This window comes from Atractosteus spatula, chromosome 1 (assembly GCF_055471065.1).
Source record: "Atractosteus spatula isolate fAtrSpa1 chromosome 1, fAtrSpa1.hap1, whole genome shotgun sequence".
Taxonomy (NCBI): Eukaryota; Metazoa; Chordata; class Actinopteri; order Semionotiformes; family Lepisosteidae; genus Atractosteus; species Atractosteus spatula.
This window is the reverse complement of record NC_142706.1, coordinates 13,646,036-13,665,839: the sequence shown is the minus strand read 5'-3', so window position 1 is coordinate 13,665,839 and position 19,804 is coordinate 13,646,036. Positions and strand designations below refer to the sequence as shown.

The window sequence follows — 19,804 nt, the reverse complement described above, 5'->3', positions numbered from 1 at the left end:
CCAAGACTGGTAAAAATAAAAACATGTTGTAAATAACACAATTATTTATAGAATACTTGGCATTATAAATTTTAGATTGGTACATTTGATTGATAACTATCAGCTAGTATCCTTGAATACTTAATTGAAATTTGTTTACAAACTGTTGTTGGTTTCCACATTAACTGATAAATTGGCATATGGGAATTCAGTTTTAGATCGGGGGGGGGGGGGGTGGTTATTGAACAGCTGTGCATTGCATTATTCACCTCTAGCATGCAGGGTCTGTCTTTTAATAAAAACAAATCCACATAAAACAGGTCTGCTTCAAGACTAAAGACCTCTAAAGTGATAAAAGCATTTTTTTTCTGGAAACTGCTCTATTGTATCTTATGCAGTTTTACATTCAGCTACACAGTAAGGGGGAAAAGCCATCTGATGCCTTATTGCCTCAGTCATAACTGTTTTATCACACATTGTGCTTGAAAAAGTACTGAGAGTCATCTGGTTGTGTTTGTCTATTCCAGATGGTGATGGAGAGTGGAGACTGGCTGGTTGGTGGTGATCTTCAGGTTCTGGATCGCATCTACTGGAATGATGGGCTGGATCAGTATCGACTTACCCCTGCTGAGTTAAAGCAGAAATTCAAAGAGATGAATGCTGGTACAGCACATGTATTCCTTTCAGAAGCCCTTCTTTAATTTTTCCACAAACGTTTTAAACAGGTTAATTGTTGACATTTGTGAAGATGAGTGTATTGTGCACATGAACAAAAAGCACGTAATGTGAACCTGTATCACAGTTAATGCAGTTGACAAATGTAGAACTGAATTCTAATAGCATTGCATTAGTTGACTAGTAGTTTTCTATTTTACTGGGATTCAGAAGTTTGAGAGATACAAAACTAAGCAATTGTAAGCATCAGTGGTGCTCTGAGCTTGGGTGTGAAAGGTGATATTAAAGCTCAACAAACACAAAATGCATGGTTTTGGTGTCTACAATAGGCAATAGCAATATACATATATGCACAGGATTGTCAGGTGATATGAATGTCTTTAGATAATCTGTTTGTAATAAGACTTTTCACCTTTATTTCGGAAATACAGAAATGTACAAGACTTTTTTGAGCCTCGGCACTAGACAATCACTGCTCTGCCTGCCCCTATCTTCTCAGATGAGTCTTTTATATCTCCCTAGATGCAGTGTTTGCATTCCAGCTGCGTAATCCTGTGCACAACGGCCATGCTTTGCTCATGCAAGACACCCACAAGCGCCTGATTGAGCGTGGTTACGGAAGACCTGTCCTTCTGCTTCATCCCCTGGGTGGCTGGACCAAAGATGACGATGTTCCTCTGGCCTGGAGAATGAAGCAGCATGCAGCTGTGCTAGAGGAAGGTGTGCTGAATCCCGACTCTACTATTGTGGCTATTTTCCCGTCTCCCATGATGTATGCTGGTCCAACAGAGGTAAGCGTTGCCTGCTAAGGATGTGTAATCAACACCAGACTGCTTCCTTTGAAACTGTTTATTTTAGACATTTAACCTTTATGAATGGGTTCAGCTTTTTTCAGTTCTCCAATTTCAATGTCAAATTCAAAATTTCTAAAAAATGAGATGCAGAAGAATGTTCACATTATTAATATTGAATAATATTTCTTATTGTATCTACCCACAAACTGAAAAACACAGTTGGTTCTAAATGCTGTTGTGTAAAAATTGCAATAAAATGTTTAAGGTAAGGACTTTTTAAATACAAATATCTTTGGAATATGGTGCAGAAAACATGGAGGATGTTTGGTGGCTTCTGCCAGCCTTTTTTCAGTAAACAGGCAAGTGCAGTGAAAATATCACAACAGGAGAATTTTTTGCACGTGTATGGTTGTAGTTTTCTATCATTGTTGGAAACCTCTTAAATAAAACCACTACATGCAACATGGGAAATGTTTTTATCTGTATCCTCCCAAAAAAACAACAGCAACAAAAAAGGAAAATGAAAAAACAACAGATCTTGTCTTTGATTTTTTTTTTCCACTTGAACATTTCCAATGACATAAGCCATGGGGATTGCCAATAAAGGATTGCAGCCGGTTTAAAGTAAAAACACAATTGTCCTTTAATCATTAACTAGAGGTCATTTGGAAATCATTGGTACCAGATTTGTTTCTGTTGGACAAATGCTTTACAGAAAAACAAGCCATTAGCTGCTATGATTATAAGCAGGAAGTGAAGACAGTCTGTGCATCTGAAGATAGAAGGCCCATCTCCTAAGGAACAGCTGAAACTGTGTGTCAGTACCTCTTTATTCACTAGAAAAGGAACTTCACTGAATAACTTTGAAGCCAACCATCAATAACGATATTACCTTGTCTGCCAATCAACCCCATCATCCAGTTTAGGAACCAACGTGCTGTAGTGTTTCACCTCCAGGGCTAAGAATGACTGCTTCAAATAAATCAGACCAGTACAGTAATTGTAAAATCATTCATTATTCCCTCAATAATCTCTTAATGGTTTCCATTGTATGGTTCATTATTGATTCCCTGCAGGGAAAACTAAGCTTACATTTTCAAGTTAGACCCGGTGCCAGACTAATAAAGAAAAAAGGGAATGTTATTGTGTCCTCCAGGTTTTTAATAACTTGTGGTACAAATCTTGGCTTCAAGCAGTCTGAATCCATGGATAATCAGTAAACATACACTACAGGTAATAAAATATGGAAGAAAAAAACTAAGAATTATTTACAAAAGAAACTTTAAAAATAAAAGAAATATTACTATATATTGTTTAGGGAATTGCAATTTTTAGCTGAACTTGCTGTGCAGCTGTTTTCTAAAAGAGAGCTAATACAGAATTCCTAGGTTGGCTAACAGTATTGTCCTGCTTCTTTTGACTGTAAAATAATGTTTGTATTTCAAATTCATCATGTTTATTACACTGCTACCGCTTGATGTTGGAATGTCTTCAGATCTTTTATATGTTTTGATTAAGATACAAATACCTGCTTATGGAGCCCCAGAATATTACTGACAAATAAGTTTACTCTTTAACTCCTTAAAGTTTTCTGTGCTTATTAAATCATTAATAATGCCATTTCATATCATTTAATATACAAAAGAACAGTGACCAGTGTAATGAAGAGTGACCTCAGCTGTAGGTCCTGTATTGCTTCTGTATTATTACCATTATATAAAAACGTATAAAATGGGAACAGTGAATTTGTCATAATCCCAATTGAAAGTATTGCCTCCATACTTGAAACAGTTCTGTACCAGAAGGAGACATTTTATTTTTTGTTAAAATGTAAGGATCATTGCCTTTTCTGTCTATTGTACTTTCTGTACATATTCTGTCTGTGTACCTTTTCCATGAATTTGTATCCTTGATGAACTGTAATTAGAAGTTAATTTAGTAAAGAAAATGGCAGATGTACATTTTTTACATTTCAAGTTTAAAAAGGCATGAAAAGGAATGCTGAATATGACTAATATAATTTTAAAAAACTGTAATTGTAAAAATCTTGTTACTGATTTATTTTATACTAATTTCACAAACTTTATTTATAGAATAATATAGATATAGGTTTATAGAAAAGCTTCATAAGAAATCCCGGATTGTACAGACAAAATACTAATGAGTATTTTCATACTGAATCAACAAAAATGAAAATGTTTGCATTTGCTGTGTATAAAAACATGCATGCAGGCTAGATAATGTTACTGTACTTCGACTGTAGGATGTGTGTACTCAAATGGCACCTCTTCATTAAGGGATAATTTTTTCTTTTGGTTTTCAGGAAGGGTAAAACTTTTGTTTTCCAAAAGCTATAGTCGTAAGGTTCCTGTGATCTTGTTTGTTTGTGGCACCATACAGCAATTCACGGAAAAACATCCCTCTGTTTTGTACACGAAGGAAGTCTTCTCATTAAAAAGGAACTATGGAGCCAGACGGCACACAAATCTTATGTTCTTCCAGCCATAAAACGTAACCAACTTTCCAAGCAGACTAATAAATAAAAACATTGGTTTCTCCTTTTTTGAAAAGGATCTGCCCTCGCAGAGGAAGTTTAGAGGGCCTAAAGGGTTGTCAGATTTTTATTTGTCAATTGGAACATCCTTACAGTTTTTTTCTGTCAGCCAGCAATGCTGTAAAAATGGCACCACGTAAAATTGATGGCATCTAATAAAAGGCAGCTTTTTTAGTTGTTGATCCAGTTGTTTGGTGAAACTAGTCACTGCCTGTTTACCAGACATTTTTGTGTGCATTGTGGTGATAAGTGAACATAATGTACTGTAACAGCACCTCACCTCACCCTTATTTCTCAGGTATATCTGTACTAAACATTGAAGGACACGTGTTCCACAGTTGTAACAAATTCACAAAATTATCAGGAAACGGCAGCTTTTTTATAGTAGGTGCCCTGACTTTTAATTCATTATTCTGAATAACATTTGTAGTCAAAAGGGATGTTAAATGGAGTACACTGTGGAAGTCAGAGTCTTGGAGTATGAATATGGCATGAATATAAGCTATCTGTAGTACATGCAGAAGCTGCCTTGTGGGCTTGTTTCCTATTTCTTTTTTTAGTGGTTGGACAAGTATCTGCCTGTTCACTGGTCTCTGAGCCATAGATGTCATAATAAGCTTTCACAAATGTTTAGAAGGACTCAAGTTTTTCACTCATCCATCACACTTGCAAGAGGAGCATGAGGACATTCATTGTCCCGGTGGAAGAACATCTTAATGTAGCACCATGCTGCCAGGTTGCCATCAATCATTCCAAGAGGTGTTCTGTAACTGTAGTTACTAGACACTCCTGCACACATTAACAGAGTTGGCTCTCCCCAGAACTCAGCTAGCCTTCTGTACATAATTCTTTGTTTTGCTCATTGTACTGCACTTACTTTTATCCATCAGATTGCTCTACACAAAACCATATTTTAAACTAAAGGGTGCATGGCTCCACCTCTGTTTTTTAAGATAATGATGGCGTTCCGGGACTAAGCAAGGCATATTCCCCCATTTGCATCATTTTATAATTCAGCAAAATGGGATTTTTTTTAGAATGGGATGAATAGTTTTGCATGGCACTGTACATTAATACATAGCGATGTTCCATTTGACACTCAGTGTTTTTCATTGTTTGGCAGCTGTGTGGGCAGTTTTTATAACTATTTGCGTTACTTCTCACTTTACATGTCTTTGATCCGCAGGGTGTCAGTCACATGGTGCCTCTGGAGTCACACAATGCTGTCTTTCCCTGTTTGAGGCTCTGTGTGTATTGCTGATGGGATGGCCTGATGTTTTGCAGGTGCAGTGGCACTGCAGAGCCCGTATGGTTGCCGGGGCCAACTTCTATATTGTGGGTCGTGACCCTGCCGGGATGCCCCACCCCGAGACTGGAAAGGACCTGTATGAGCCAACACACGGAGCGAAGGTGCTGACGATGGCCCCAGGTCTCATCACATTGGAAATCGTACCTTTCAAGGTTGCGGCTTATAATAAAGTCAAGAAGAGCATGGATTTCTATGACCCCAAAAAGTAAGTGCTTTGAGATAAAACATATCGCAATTGTTGTGTTTCACTTTTTCAATTCCTTAGTACAAATGCCCCAGGAGGTAATAGCCCATTACTTTAGGAGTTTGCTTACTCCCAAACCAAATGGGCTGGATGGACTGAACGGTCTCCTCTACTTTGTAGCTTTTTTGTTATACAAATACTTTTTGACTTGGTTTTAAAGTAAGATTTGCAGGAGTTTTGATCATTTCTATATTTCTCTTATTTGAATGACCATTAGTTCCCAGCATTTTTCAATGGGCTGTCCCCCTTTGGCTCTTGTCTGCCAACCACCTCATGTCTTAATTTCAAAGACCCAAAGACAAAGTGGCTTTCAGTAATGTGATTTTATTAAAAATAATGGTAAGTCTTAATTCAGTTTGAAAGTAGTCAATTTACATACTGATTCTAAAGTTCAGTGGCATACAAAGCAAAGACATATTACTTAGATTAGTTTTATACCTTAAGAACAAAAGAAAGGTGTCATGCAGTTTGACCACCTGCACTGTTTGTTACTTTATAGCTAAATGATCCAAGGATCTCATTCAGTCATTTATTGGCATCAGCTTCAACAACATGGTTGGATAGATTGTTCCATACTCCAATAACCCTTTGCGTAAAGTCGCTTCCAGTTGGGTTTAAATATACTTTCAGAGAGTTTCCGCTTGTGTCTTCTGGTTCATCTTTTATCATTTATTCTGATTAATTCCATTGGGTTGACTTTGTCAGTACCTTTTAGGATTTTGAATACTTGGATGTCTGTTCAGGAATAAAAAGGTTGGTTCCTTCAGCCCGTTTTGTAGGATATTCCTTTAAGACCTGGAAAGTGTATTGTTGCTCTTTTCTGTACCGATTCCAAAGCAGCAATATACTGTGTATCTATAATGTGGAGATTAGACTTGTCCACAATATTCTCAGTGAAGACTTAACGAGTGCATTGTACCATTTTAAGATACACCCCTAGACTACAATGCTGTGCTTTTAACAGTATATGGTAACATTTTGTTTTCTTTTTTTATTGTTTCTCCATGTTGTCTAGAGAAGGTTACACTTTCTCTGTTTATATTCCTATTTAGGTATTTTCTGCAAACTTGGCCCGTTTACCAAGAATATCAGAAGCTAGATCATTACTATAAATTAGGAAGAGCAGTGATCCTAGTATAGCTCTCACTAATTACAACACCTCAATTTGAGTATTCACCCGTTATATGTACTCTGTTCTCTATAAAACAGTCTCGGTGCTCTGTGTGCCCATAACTGTTTGTTCAAAGGACTTTTAGGTAAATTAAGCAAGACCTGCTATTTATAAATCCATGGTTACTATCAGCTGCAATCGTACTTCCATGTATGTGATGAACTCGTTTAGTTCTGGTTGTTCCTTAACCTTACATGTAATTAAAGTTAGATTCATTGGTTTATAATAACCTGGTTCAGATCCTTTTTGTGGATAGGCACTATATTAGCAGTTCTCCAGTCACCCCTGTGTTGAGTGACTATTGAAAATGTTATCAATGGGCTGTAAATAACATCATTTATTCCCTTAAGTACATTTGGTAGGATACCATTGGTCCCTCCTATGTCCTGAAACACTTCTTCCTTTTTTATTTTAGCTGTATTTAATAAACTCTGGCCTGAGGCATGTTGTTGACTTCTTTCTTAGTGATCTGCTGAGTGAAATACCTATGTACTCAATAAGCCATGTCCCTTTTATTTTATTTAGACAATAAGTCTCCCCTAATTGTCCCAGGTACATTTTATATGTCTTGCATTTTCTGTATGTTAACTGAGCTATTTCAAGTAAACATGAATTTCTCTTTGGTTATCATACCGTTAAGAGTTTGGCTTAGAGGCTTTTAATGGTGAATGGAAGCTCCTACAAAGTTTAAGCCAGTTATTTCTCCTGTGTCCTTTAAGCCACTTGATTTTCCATCACCCTGACTACTGCTAATGGATTATGAGAACAGTGTCACAGAAGAGAGGAGGGTAAATTACACCACAGATACCACAAGTGGAAGAAATTTATTCAGCAAACGTTTAGGCGGTTTCTATAGTACGCCCAAACTTTTAAAGCAAAAGACCCCAGTGTTTTTTAATTTTTCTTTAACTGTGTGTAACTATATCCCAACATAAGCAGAAAGTTTTCTTGTGCTGTTTCTTTTTATATATACATTTGTAAAGTTCTGTGGCTTTCTGTCAGCTTTGATGTTTGAAGCAATCAAAACGAAACTGTTATTAATTACACACTTGTAAGGACATCGTAGACTTTCTGACTAATGAGTATCATGCAGCCCTGCAATGTTTCGTTAATTAGGAAGAACACCATCATATATTTGAAGAGTTAAATTGCCAAATTTGGCATGCATTATGGTGACACAGAGAAGACAGTCTCTGAAAAGCCTGATTCCAGGACCACCCGGCTTTTTTGTGTAATAAATGATGTGCTTCAGTAGCTGTATAACTCTAATGTTGGCAGACTATAAAATCCTATTAATATGAAGTTCTGGATAAGATGAACTTCCTGACCCTGTCTAGTATATTTAAGTTTAATTTCCACACCCACTCAAGCAAGACCTTAGGTTTTCTCCTTAATGCCAGTTGAAATTTTCTTAAACGATTTTACCCCTGTACAGTATACAGCTGTTGTGCGATTTTGTTTATTTCGTTGACTTTTTTCTTACTTTTTTCAGAAGCTCTTTTCCTGTAGTTGTACTAAGTTGTCTGATTTTTGGTTGTCTCAAAAGAGGAAAAGAGTGGACAAAGGTATTTTGTGCAGTACATTTTAAGGAAAGTGTAATTTATTCTCATTTTTTTTAAATGAGTGCTCAGGTCAGTTAAGCCTTTGAGTGTTCACATTTGACATTATGGATTAAAAGTCCTCTATTTCTTTTTTTAAATATTACCCATGAACACTAGACATTAAACTTTCATTCTCCTTTTTGGATTTCACAGCTGACTAGCAGTAGATAATGTGTATAACATCGTATCTTAATACTTCACAGCAACTACAGGTGTTACTTTAACACTTACTCTAATCATGAAAATGAGGAAATCAGGTAGTTGCAGGCTGTAAACATTCTCATGCTTATGCTAAGATTGCTTAGAGTACTTTTCATCTGCTGTTTATTCTGCCTATAAGAGTTATTCAAGCAGTTTTAGTGAAATGTTACCATGCAAAGGTTCTTAATGTCCTAGGCAAAGACCTGTCAAATTATGTTGCTAATGTCTTTCTATTGCAACTTACACAATATGCAAGGGCACTTGTCTTCCATTATGTGTATTACCCCAAAGATAAATAGTGTAAATGAATGTGAGCTGTGTTCTTCCTTGCTCACTGAAGACATGAATCATTTTTTATGAAAATTTAGGTGCACCCAGTAAAGGCACTTTTAACAAGGTTGGATTGTCTAAGTGCATGTTCAGAAACAACTTTGTATTTGACAGCATGCTTAGAAGTGGACCTGGCACTACAGTTGAATCTTTTCACAAATGTAGATATTTTCTTCCAGTTTGAGGACTTAGGTTGGTAAGAGCAAAGGCAAATTGAATTTCAAAGACTTCAGTTGGCGCCTTCGAAAATTTTATGGCAGCCCGTCTGCTTTCAGTTGTTCTTCTGCAGATTGCTGGGCTGTACCAAATTTAAAATGAATATGTGTGCTAAGACTAATTGCCAGCAATCCTCCAAAAAGACTTTGTTGAAGTGTAATGGCACAAATCAGTGCAAGCTGTTTCTGATTTGACCACATATTAAGTTTTCTCTATGGAATATGGTTTCTACATTTTGGTTTCCCCCTTAATAACATGAACAAGAGCAATGTAGTAGCCTGGTTCACCAGTTTTATTTTTGTATTTGTGTATTTGGTGTCTGTTGCTGCAATTCAGCTGACCTCTCTGTACAACAATATGGTATTGATTCTCTTCAGACTACTGACCTGTATCATTCTTCGAGGATACAATGTTTTTCCCAATAACTTTTCATTATATGATTTAAATCCTTCATGTCGGAATATTAACTATTATGTGTTACACACATAAGTGAACAAAGAAAAATATTTTGCTGTAGGTACTGGCTCGATTGATACAGGGCCATCTGAAATTGCATCCATTAGTCAGAGTTCATTCTGGATTTGACAGTTCCAATTAGATTTGACTTCTAAAAAGATTTTTTGGAATTCCTTAAGAATTTTCTTATACAGTACCTCTTGTACGTAAAGTGGTTAACATCCTGCTTTTCATCTATGGTCACTTGAACTTGGGGTGTTCAGTACACGAGAGGCGAACAACAGATGAAATGAATTAGGAAATGTTTTGTACATCATGCACAGCTGAAATCATTTGCCATCTGTCACCCAAATCTGCATTGCAGATTTGGGGTTTGCAGAGAGCTGTTTACACCAAGTAAAACATATTAACACTCATTAGTAATCAGAAAGTATGCATGCAATAAAAACACTCCCAGAGCCTCAGAATCCTGTGAAGTACGGGCATGTCTGTGCACTTCAGTTTGTATTTAACAAAGTTTGTATTTCTTTATTCCTGCAAAACGTAACAAATATTTCCTCCCAGAAACAACAAAGCCTTTTCAGAATTCAGAGACATACAAAGTTCTGAGCTGTTTTTTTTTTATATTATATATGTGACTTGGTGAGTAATAAGATAGCTAATGGCAAAAGGATGTGTACGGAGGAATTGGACAACCCAAAGTAAGATTTTGATCAGGCATACATTATATTGGTAGTTTTGTTATTGCATGCACCAAAGTGTCTAGTTTTGTACTTTATTTTAAGGTGCAAAGACTAGCTGGGCATGTCTGTGTAATGTTAGGCTTTATTCATAATTTTGCAGTACAGCCAAACGTTTAGATCTGGTCTGCCCAAGACATTATTAATTGCTGGCCTGGGGTGGGAAAGAAATCACTACACAATACATTCATTTTTTTTTTATTAACGACAAAAGGGAGAAGGACAGGCGGCAGCAACATAAAAATCTGCCGTCAGATGCCCGATCACGTTGAAAGATGAGGCCTTTCCATTTTGTCATTTAAAAGAACAACTTGTGCCTTTCAAGGTGGTTGTTTATTGCGGTGAAAGCCTTGAGCCCTTTACTGTAGAGCTCAACACACCCTCTGCTTTGTTCTTCTTTTTCCAGGCATGAGGACTTTGACTTCATCTCGGGAACCCGGATGCGTAAAATGGCTCGTGAGGGACACAATCCCCCTGAGGGTTTCATGGCTGCCAAAGCCTGGGCGGTACTGAAGGAATACTACAAGACTCTGGAAAAAGCTTAAGTTTTATTAAGTGCAGAACAGTCCTTTAACAGTTAATGAATTAAAAAAGGGGACCACACAATTACTGTTTCCACTGCTTTGTTGTGGTTTGCATCAGGAAGTCGTTTTCCCCAAAAGCAGGCTCTTGGTCTTAAAGTTACTACCACTGTATTCAGTCTTATGGGTTCCATTATATGCTGGCACCTAACAAAAATACTGTCTTTTTTTATGGATTTTGTTTAATGCACCATATCCGTCTTTTTAATTTAAAAAGCAAATAACTGTTAGCTTGCAATATTTTTAAAAACGCAAAACGCATTAACTAGAAGTAGACTCATCTGAATAGAAGCAAGGGGAGGTTTCACGAGTTGGCTTTTCACCAGTTAAATTCTGAAATGCAAACTGATCAGCTTTTGAACATCTTTCCAGTCAAAGCTACACTCCAAAAAGTCCAGGGAAGATTGTTTTAACTGTTGTGAGGACCTGGATTCAGCATAAAATACTGTAAAAGAACAAAATTGTGAATTGGTTTGAATTGGTTTTCATGTTGTCTGTCAGTGTGAGCCGGTCATTTATGCTCTTCATCAACTTTGATTTGTCACAAATTTGTTTCCCTTTGTAATCTGTGAAGACTGTTATTCTTGATTAATAATGGTTATATTGATGTTTGAACTATCAAGGCTGTATACATTGCTATCCTCTTTTCCTTGCTAAATTATTTTTTAACTATAAAAATACTTCATTGAACATTTAAAGATTTTACAGAGTCATATATTAAAAATATTCCCATGTAGCAGAGTAGATCATGTAGTACAGGTCTACAGTCAATACTGTACGTCTGATCCATTAACCTTCTAAAACTTTCTGTCCTGCTTTCTGAAATTCACATTAGATTACATTGTGAATGAATTTAATAGTCCATGCCTTGCCTCTAAAAGTTTTTTAAATTGACAGAAAAAACACTTAGGCTTTCTAGATTGGAAAAGGCATACGACTGGTTAATACAGTTCAGATCATGAAATAGCTGAAATATTGTCATATCTATTGACACTGATTGTAGCTTATTCAGCTGTTAATGGTATTACTTCTACTAAACATTAATCTGTGTAGTGATCATGTCATTATTGCTACAGTTCACACTTGAATAAACTGTTGTCTCAAAATATGCTTTTCTATAGATTCATAGTTAAATAATCAACTCTTACAGCCTCAAAGTATGTTTGTTTGTCTGTTCAGTTATTCTGTCAAACAAATAGGCATCTTCTCTGTGTACTTGTTGTTTTCCTAATCAGTATTTAGAAGTAAAATGGAGTGAGGCGCATAATTATAAATCACTTCCATACGAGTGAATTTTATTTTTGTTTATTCTGATTTAACTTGTATTTACCAGCATGTTGAGAATTTCTCACAGAAAAACTGTTACCGTTACTGTTTGTGTTACAAGTTGTTACATTTATACCCAATGCTTATTAAAACTTTGCATTAGTTTTATTTAGTTTTTGTATTCATTTTCAGCTTGTAGTGTTTTGTTAAATGTATTTCTATTATTAATTCTTTATTAATTTGTAAAATGTGATGGTAAACGGAGCGTTCAGATGACAGCCCATTATTGGCAGGTATTTGTTACAATTTCTATTAAACCATTCCTACCCAATATTTTCACTTTTTGTTTCAATTTTGGCATGGACATTCGCTTTGTGGTACATATTAAACATGAGTTATGAACAGCAGAATGAGTTTCAAATGTGAAGGCAAAACTATTAAATTCATATACCGTACTAGTAGATGAACTTTAAGGAAAATCATGAAACTTGCTTCCTCGTTTTCAGTGTACTTTGTGGCTAAAATAATATTGCCAGCATCCATATTACCATTCTGTTTTGATCCTCTCGAGTCTGATATCTTAGGGAATAAGGCTTTTGCTTGAAAAAAAGTCAAATGACAATGCGTGTGCACAGAAAGCATTCCTTCTTATTCTGTGTTTCGTTGTGCTTTGGGGCAATAAAATTCTAGCAATTGCCTTGTATTACTAAAGCTTAACGCTTTTTTAATAGAAATATTACATATCTCATCACATAACATAACAGAGGAACAATAGAGTGAAATGTGATGAAAAAGAGCAGTTTGCTATATGTGCCAATCCTTCATTTCTCACAACACAGTGGACTGAATTTACCACAAATTCCATTTCATTAGAGAATTGTTGCCACTTCCCACTCAAGGTTCTGCTGTCTTGTTGTTTGGCATGTGGAGTTCAAGTAGGTAGCTGCGTCAGCATGCGTAGGCTGCAAAGAACCAAGTGAAGGTTTATTCCATGCAGAAAAGAGATGAAAAGGCTCGAAATCCGAAGAAGGCTCCACAGCCGAAACATTTCTTTTCTTTTCTTTTCTTTTCAGCATGGAATAAACCTATACATGTAACTCATGGTGCTACTTTAACATTCAGATGTTAAGCATAAAAAGACGGTTGCATTGTTTTAAACCAACTAGCCTTCTCCTACTTGTGATCAGCTTTTTACAAATTGTGGAATCAAACCTAACCCGGACATGAGATGCTGAGGTGATGGCAGTAAAAGACTATCACAAAAATAATAATAATAATAAAAAATAATAATTGCATACACTTACTGTATATAACGCTTTTCTGGACATTCCACTCAAAGTGCTTTACAGGTAATGGGGACTCCCCTCAACCACCACCAATGTGCAGCCCCACCTGGACAATGCGATGGCAGCCATAGTGCACCAGCACAATCACCACACATCAGCTATCGGTGGGGAGGAGAACAGAGTGATGATTTGTAGGGGAGTAGGAGGCCAAGTCTGGTAAAGGCCAAAGGGAAATTTGGCCAGGATGCTGGGGTTACACCCCTACTCTTTTTTCAGGAAATACATGGAATTTTTAATGACCACAGAGTGTCAGGACCTTGGTTTCATGTCTCACCCGAAGGGCAGTGCCTTTTTTACGGTATAGTGTCCCCATCACTATACTGGAGCATTAGGATCCACCCAGACTGCAGGGTGAGTGCCCCCTACTGGCCCCCCTAACACCTCTTCCAGCAGCAACCTTAGTTTTTCCCAGGAGGTCTCCCATCCAGGTATTGAACAGGCTCACATCTGCTTAGCTTCAGTGGGTTGCCAGTTATGAGTCGCAGGGTGACATGGCTGCTGGCAAAATAATGAACACAATTTCAGAATGTATTGTGGAGGCAAAGTGCCAGCAGAAGACATTAATATAAAAGTAAGTATAGATTGACTGTAGATACTGTTTCTTTTGATGCAACATTCATTGGTTGCACATATTGCTTGAGGGAAGTATTATCAAGGTGTTACATTTTTTGACAATACATCAGACGAGGTATCTGATCCTTGCTATAAAAGATATTTGTTCATTTCGTAGATCACTGTGAAATAGAAACGTTTGATGTGAAAATCCTCCATGTGTAAGAGTGACGTTTGAAATTTAACTTCTCGTAAACTACACCTTACGAAAAGATGATCATTGTCTCTCATGAAAGTTAAGCAGCAGTGCCTCAGTTTCTTACCACTAGAGGCTGCCACTGTTTTAAATTAACTTTAAATTTGCCTTAACCCAAGGATGACAAACTCATTTGCTATGGTGGAGTAGATTGGATTTAAATGTACTTAAAGCAGACCATACATGCCATAAATGATCAGAATAATAGGCACAAACATACTCTTATTTATACTTTTTTGCATTTTTGGTGCTTATTTTCCAATTAATCATGTCCCTTTAAAGTTCAGTTAAGAAGTCATTATGTCTTCACTCGAAACCAGTTTAGTAAAACATATCCACTGATATTTGTATGTTGTTTAGCATAATTAACCATGATTATTCATGATATCATAATTATTAGTATACACTATGTAAATCAAAAGAATATTGTCAGGATACTTCATTCAATTACTATTAAAAATAAATCTGCTCTTATAGGCAGCCATCCCTCAAAATATGAATGTTTGATTGATATTTTTTTGCTACAAGAAACATATTTTATTTCCTGTTTTTTCACTGTATGAAGCTGTGTTCATGACAACAAGGTAAGAATGCACTGCCCTTCGCAACTGTTCCCTGATTTATTTTGTTTAGTGGTTTTTATCATTGAATATTCTTATTTTTGACATTGTGTTGGCAGAACATGTTGCCAGTGCATCAAGTATTGCATAAGCAAAGAAAATAGGGGAAGCATTTCACCTGGATGTAAAACATTATAGCACTGAAAAAGACAACTGGTCAAAAGATCTTTGCATTGTACTAAGTTAAATTGGATATTTATGGTCATAAACATACTGTGGTCTTATTTTGACAATTCAAAACTCTTAAAGTAACAATTAATTATATTGTTTGACCCTAGACTTCTGGAATGAGTCATAAGCTTTTACAGGTAAAGTAATGGGAGTGTAATTTTCATTATGTGCATATGAACGGTAAACTCTGGGACTGAAAAACAAATAAGGGATGTAGGATAAATGATCAGTACTGTGCTTGAGAGACTGTTAATAACATGGTGCTTATGATAAGCGAGAAGCAGCTTGCCTTGTTTCGTATTTAGCAGAGGTTGTGTTCTTAAATGGGGAATAAATAGAAAAAAAACAAGGTTAAAGGGAAATCATAATATTGCTTCAACAACTATTGCTATTACTCTTTGACAACAGCTTCTTTAATCAAGTATGCCACATTTTCATTAGCTTCTATGGATAAATTCCTCCTTCTTTGAACTGATCAGTTTTCTTTTTCTTTTCTTCTGTAGATAAATTACAAGGCCCTTATCACATTCAAAAATAACCTTTAAACATAAAAAACCCCACTATGTATTATGTCAGTGAGACCAGTGGTGGTTCCGTAGCTGTATTTGCCCACAAATTTGGAGGAGATTGGAGGAAGTGTACACACAGGTCTTTCAGTGTCATTTTTTTCTTCCCCCACTGTTTTCTGGCAACAACATGCTCCTGTCAAACTAGACTTGTGACATCATGAAACACGAGCTCTGCAATTGAATAGAAGTAGAGGGCAGGGAGTGCTGTTTATACAAGACTAAGGGCACCTGCCTCGTTTGTGGACTATTCAGGTTCAGACAAAGACAGAACTGAATCTACATCCAGCCCATTGGCCTTATACAGCATTCTATACCCCTGCCTTATGCAGTCAGACAGTTGAATGGGTAGACAGAAATCATCAAATGCAATATGTTGCATGTGAGCCAGAAAAAGAATGCTTCTGTTTTATTTTTTAAATGTTTCCTGGCTTTATTAGTTTAATAAGATTCTAAGCTCAGTTTCCCTGGACTGATCTTAAGTGTTTTAAATCCTTCTGTGACCTCAGAGCCTATTCCAGGGTGATTGAGTTAACTGAGTCACTGTGCATTCGATTTGCCTTATCAGCAACCTGTGTTTATTGCTCAACAACAGTCATTGACTCTGAATGATTTAGTTGAAAGACACCAGTCCTTTGCTTCAGCAGATGCATTAGCTCAGATATAATAATTGCTTACACTTATATAGCGCTTTTCTGGACACTCCACTCAAAGCGCTTTACAGGTAATGGGGACTCCCCTCTACCACCACCAATGTGCAGCATCCACCTAGATGATGCGACGGCAGCCATAGTGCGCCAGAACGCTCACCACACACCAGCTCTCAGTGGGGAGGAGAGCAGAGTAATGTAGCCAATTCATAGAGGGGGATTATTAGGAGGCCATGATTGGTAAGGGCCAATGGGAAATTTGGACAAGACGCCGGGGTTACACCCCTACTCTTTTCGAGGAAAGCCCTGGGACTTTTAATGACCACAGGGAGTCAGGACCTCGGTTTTACGTCTCATCCGAAGGACGGCACCTGTTTACAGTATAGTGTCCCTGTCAGTATACTGGGGCATTAGGACCCACATGGACTGCAGGGTGACCACCCCTGCTGGCCCCACTAACACCTCTTCCAGCAGCAACCTTAGTTTTTCCAAGGAGGTCTCCCATCCAGGTACTGACCAGGCTCACACCCGCTTAGCTTCAGTGGGTTGCCAGTTGTGAGTTGCAGGGTGATATGGCTGTAGCATTAATGACTGTCGTTTTCAGCTTTGGTTACAACACAGAGGACACTTACAGAATAGGTTGTAAGCATCTTAGCCCTTTGTTAAGATGTTCACTAACCGGAAGGATCCCCGTGCACAGGCAATGTGAGTCATGTGCCGCACATGCTCTGACATCACTCTCCAATTTATACACACAGCATTACATGGACTCCAGCTGCATTTTTCTTCAGTTTCCCAGCATCTGGTTTGCATTGCATTTAAAAGCAATTTGTGTGTATCCTTCATGATAAAAGTCTGCTTACACAAAAGAAAGGCAATTCAATGGTACATACCAGGATGTCTGGTTACAAAAAGAAAAAAAAAATCAAAGAAAAACAATAATAAAAAGTCTTGAAATAAAATGAGTGATCAGCATTCCCATTATATTTTAAATTAAACCTGTGCTGTCTAGACAACAGGTTTAGTCTGTGTGAACTACCGAACAGAAACAAGGGTCAATTTTTTCATGAGAACAGTAGCTCTATTGAAATGGCATCATGCCACTACTTTAGGCAGAAAAGGCGCATTTCACCATTTTTATCTCAATAAAAACATCTGCATTTTAGGCAACTGAATATTAATGAACTGTGTGTGAAGTCACTAACTGAATATTTGGATTTTTTTACACAAAAAATTAAACATTTAATTTGCGCACAATAGTTATCTGTGGATGCAGGCTAAGTTTCTACATTAATGTGAACTTGGTTTGTTGGAGAAGTTTTAGTTTACTCTTTATCGAACTATAAAGTATGAGGTAAATCTGATCTGTACAAGTTGTGATTTTTTTTTTCAATTTTTCAATCACGTCTTTACTTATTGCTGATGATCCTAGTTTAAAAATATTTTTTGTCTTCAAATCACATGAAAAACGCATTACAGGATTTGTATTTTCATTTATTAAACGAAAAGGCTTGTCAGTCCAATTTGATGTTATTCAGATTTGATCCATTAGTACCTTTATTTCCTGTCTGCATTGCTACTCCTCATATAGCAATATTGGGCTATGAGGATTCAGCACAATCATGCTGTTTAAGGAGACATCTGAAATGCATCATAAATTGAAGAAGATGTTAGAGAAGAGTAATAGCCAAGCATTATTTACTTGAGAATAACGAATAACAAAGTGGAGTATTTTGTTGCGACTTGCTGTTTAATTTAGAGATTTTTCATTTCTTGTTCATGAGACAGATTTACCAGGGAGGTTTAAACCAGTTGTGTGTCACATGCTCAGGAAATATTGCCACAATCCTGATCTGTCTACATTTATACAGAAGCCACATATACCATAACTTGCATTATTCTTGCATAATTTACATTGCAGTATTCACAATTTTTTTACATATGTGAATCTTGGAAAATCACTTAAATTAGTATGAGCCCAATGTGGGGTAGAGATGCCAACTGCATTGCGTGTACTGTACAGTATGTACTGTATGGTTGTTGTAAAAGGACTTGTTTTTTACTGTTTTTGCTGTGGATGTATTCCTCTTGGTGACCATGTAAAAAAATTAAAAGACGAGCCAGAATGTAATACAGCTCAGTAATATAGATAGGAAAGATCTAACTGCGTGACATTAATGGACAAAACTGGTTCACATCAAAGAACACATCTTTTCAAAGGGGACCTGAACTGCATCTTATTTTTACAGTAGAAAAGGGAGAGAGAAACAAAAGACAAGATGTCTGATGAGCCCCAGAAATGTCTTGTGCATTCGAGGTCTGCATTTCCCACCTACTGTGTATTGTATAATGGTGAGAACATTTCTCTCTCTCGCCACCTACACTGATGGAAAAACAAGGGATCATTATTCCATGAAAGTCAGGTGCATATCCCAAGGCTACTGACGGATACACAGCCAGTGTTGTTGTTTTTTTTCTTAGTTTGGGGGCTTTTTCATGGGGATGTGGGGCGGGGGAGGTCTTTTTGAAACGTTCTTCAGCTACTCTCAGTGGTGAGTTTTCTGTTTTGCCATTTTATAGAATGTGACGGCTCTTGCATCAAGCCTCACACTTCCCGCGGACGTCAATTATGGGTTATTTGACAGATTGCGATATCCCATGGCAATAAAACAGTCTGAACATGTTTAGCTTCATAAGATGGGTCGTTATGACATTTGTCCCATTGCCTAAGTCTTGATGATCGGGCATGCTGGCACAAATGTTTTGCAGGAGTGTGTTAAATTAAGGTTTGGCGTTGCTAGTTTGACTGTGACTAAGCCTCCAGGCCCTCTGTTTTTCTCCGTTGTATTAGAAAGTGCTGTAAGTGTAGGTTATTTGTTATTCTAATTTAACCTGAGCTGCTCATCATCCTAATTGCTAGTGGCCTGGTCTGGAGGGGTAAGGAGCAAGGATATTATTACAGAGATTGAGTAGTCCAATTTCAAATCTTTGAAGATTACTTATCAAGTGTTAGGAACAGGGATTTATTTCATCATGTGATCCCATATGTTTTCTAGGTGACTTGCACTCTGTTTTTTTCACATCCCTCGGAAACCAGAGAGAAAGAAAAGAATAAATCATTTTCTGCCAAATTTCAATCAAAAGCCAGGGAGACCTAAATTTCACATGTGCCACCCTCATTTCTTCCCTCTCTGATCTTCTGTCCAAACTGCAGGGTAGTTTTCATAGGGGATTTAATTACACAATTATTAGAAGGCTGCTTGATGCTTTACGTTTTTTTTAACAAATATGGACTTTCAATAGAGCCTTTTCCTTCTGGCAAGTAAAATATCCCCTTCCCAATACGCAAAATACTATTTTATTTCAGTAAACACTTTTTCCTAAGAAGATGAAACCTTTGGAGAGCACAGGTAATGTAAACAACCTTTTCTTTGAAGAAAACCGCATACATTGTCACACATAATAATCCCAGTGACTGGGGCATTGTGTGCTTGTGGTAATCCTACCAGATCTCTGAAACACTGCA

The 19,804-nt window shown here is 37.0% G+C and overlaps 1 protein-coding gene across 2 annotated transcripts in view; it reads left to right on the top strand.

Annotated features, from left to right (window-relative positions):
- Positions 1–12,446, top strand: part of papss1 (3'-phosphoadenosine 5'-phosphosulfate synthase 1) — a 46,667-nt gene extending 34,221 nt beyond the window's left edge. For both annotated transcript variants that reach the window (XM_088915137.1, XM_088915136.1), the window contains exons 9-12: positions 507–642; positions 1,177–1,445; positions 5,287–5,516; positions 10,677–12,446. In XM_088915137.1, the coding sequence (XP_088771263.1) occupies positions 507–642; positions 1,177–1,445; positions 5,287–5,516; positions 10,677–10,815 (774 nt within the window). In that variant the 3' untranslated portion in view covers positions 10,816–12,446. The remainder of the gene's footprint in view (positions 1–506; positions 643–1,176; positions 1,446–5,286; positions 5,517–10,676) is intronic.
- The last annotated feature ends 7,358 nt before the right edge of the window (positions 12,447–19,804 follow it).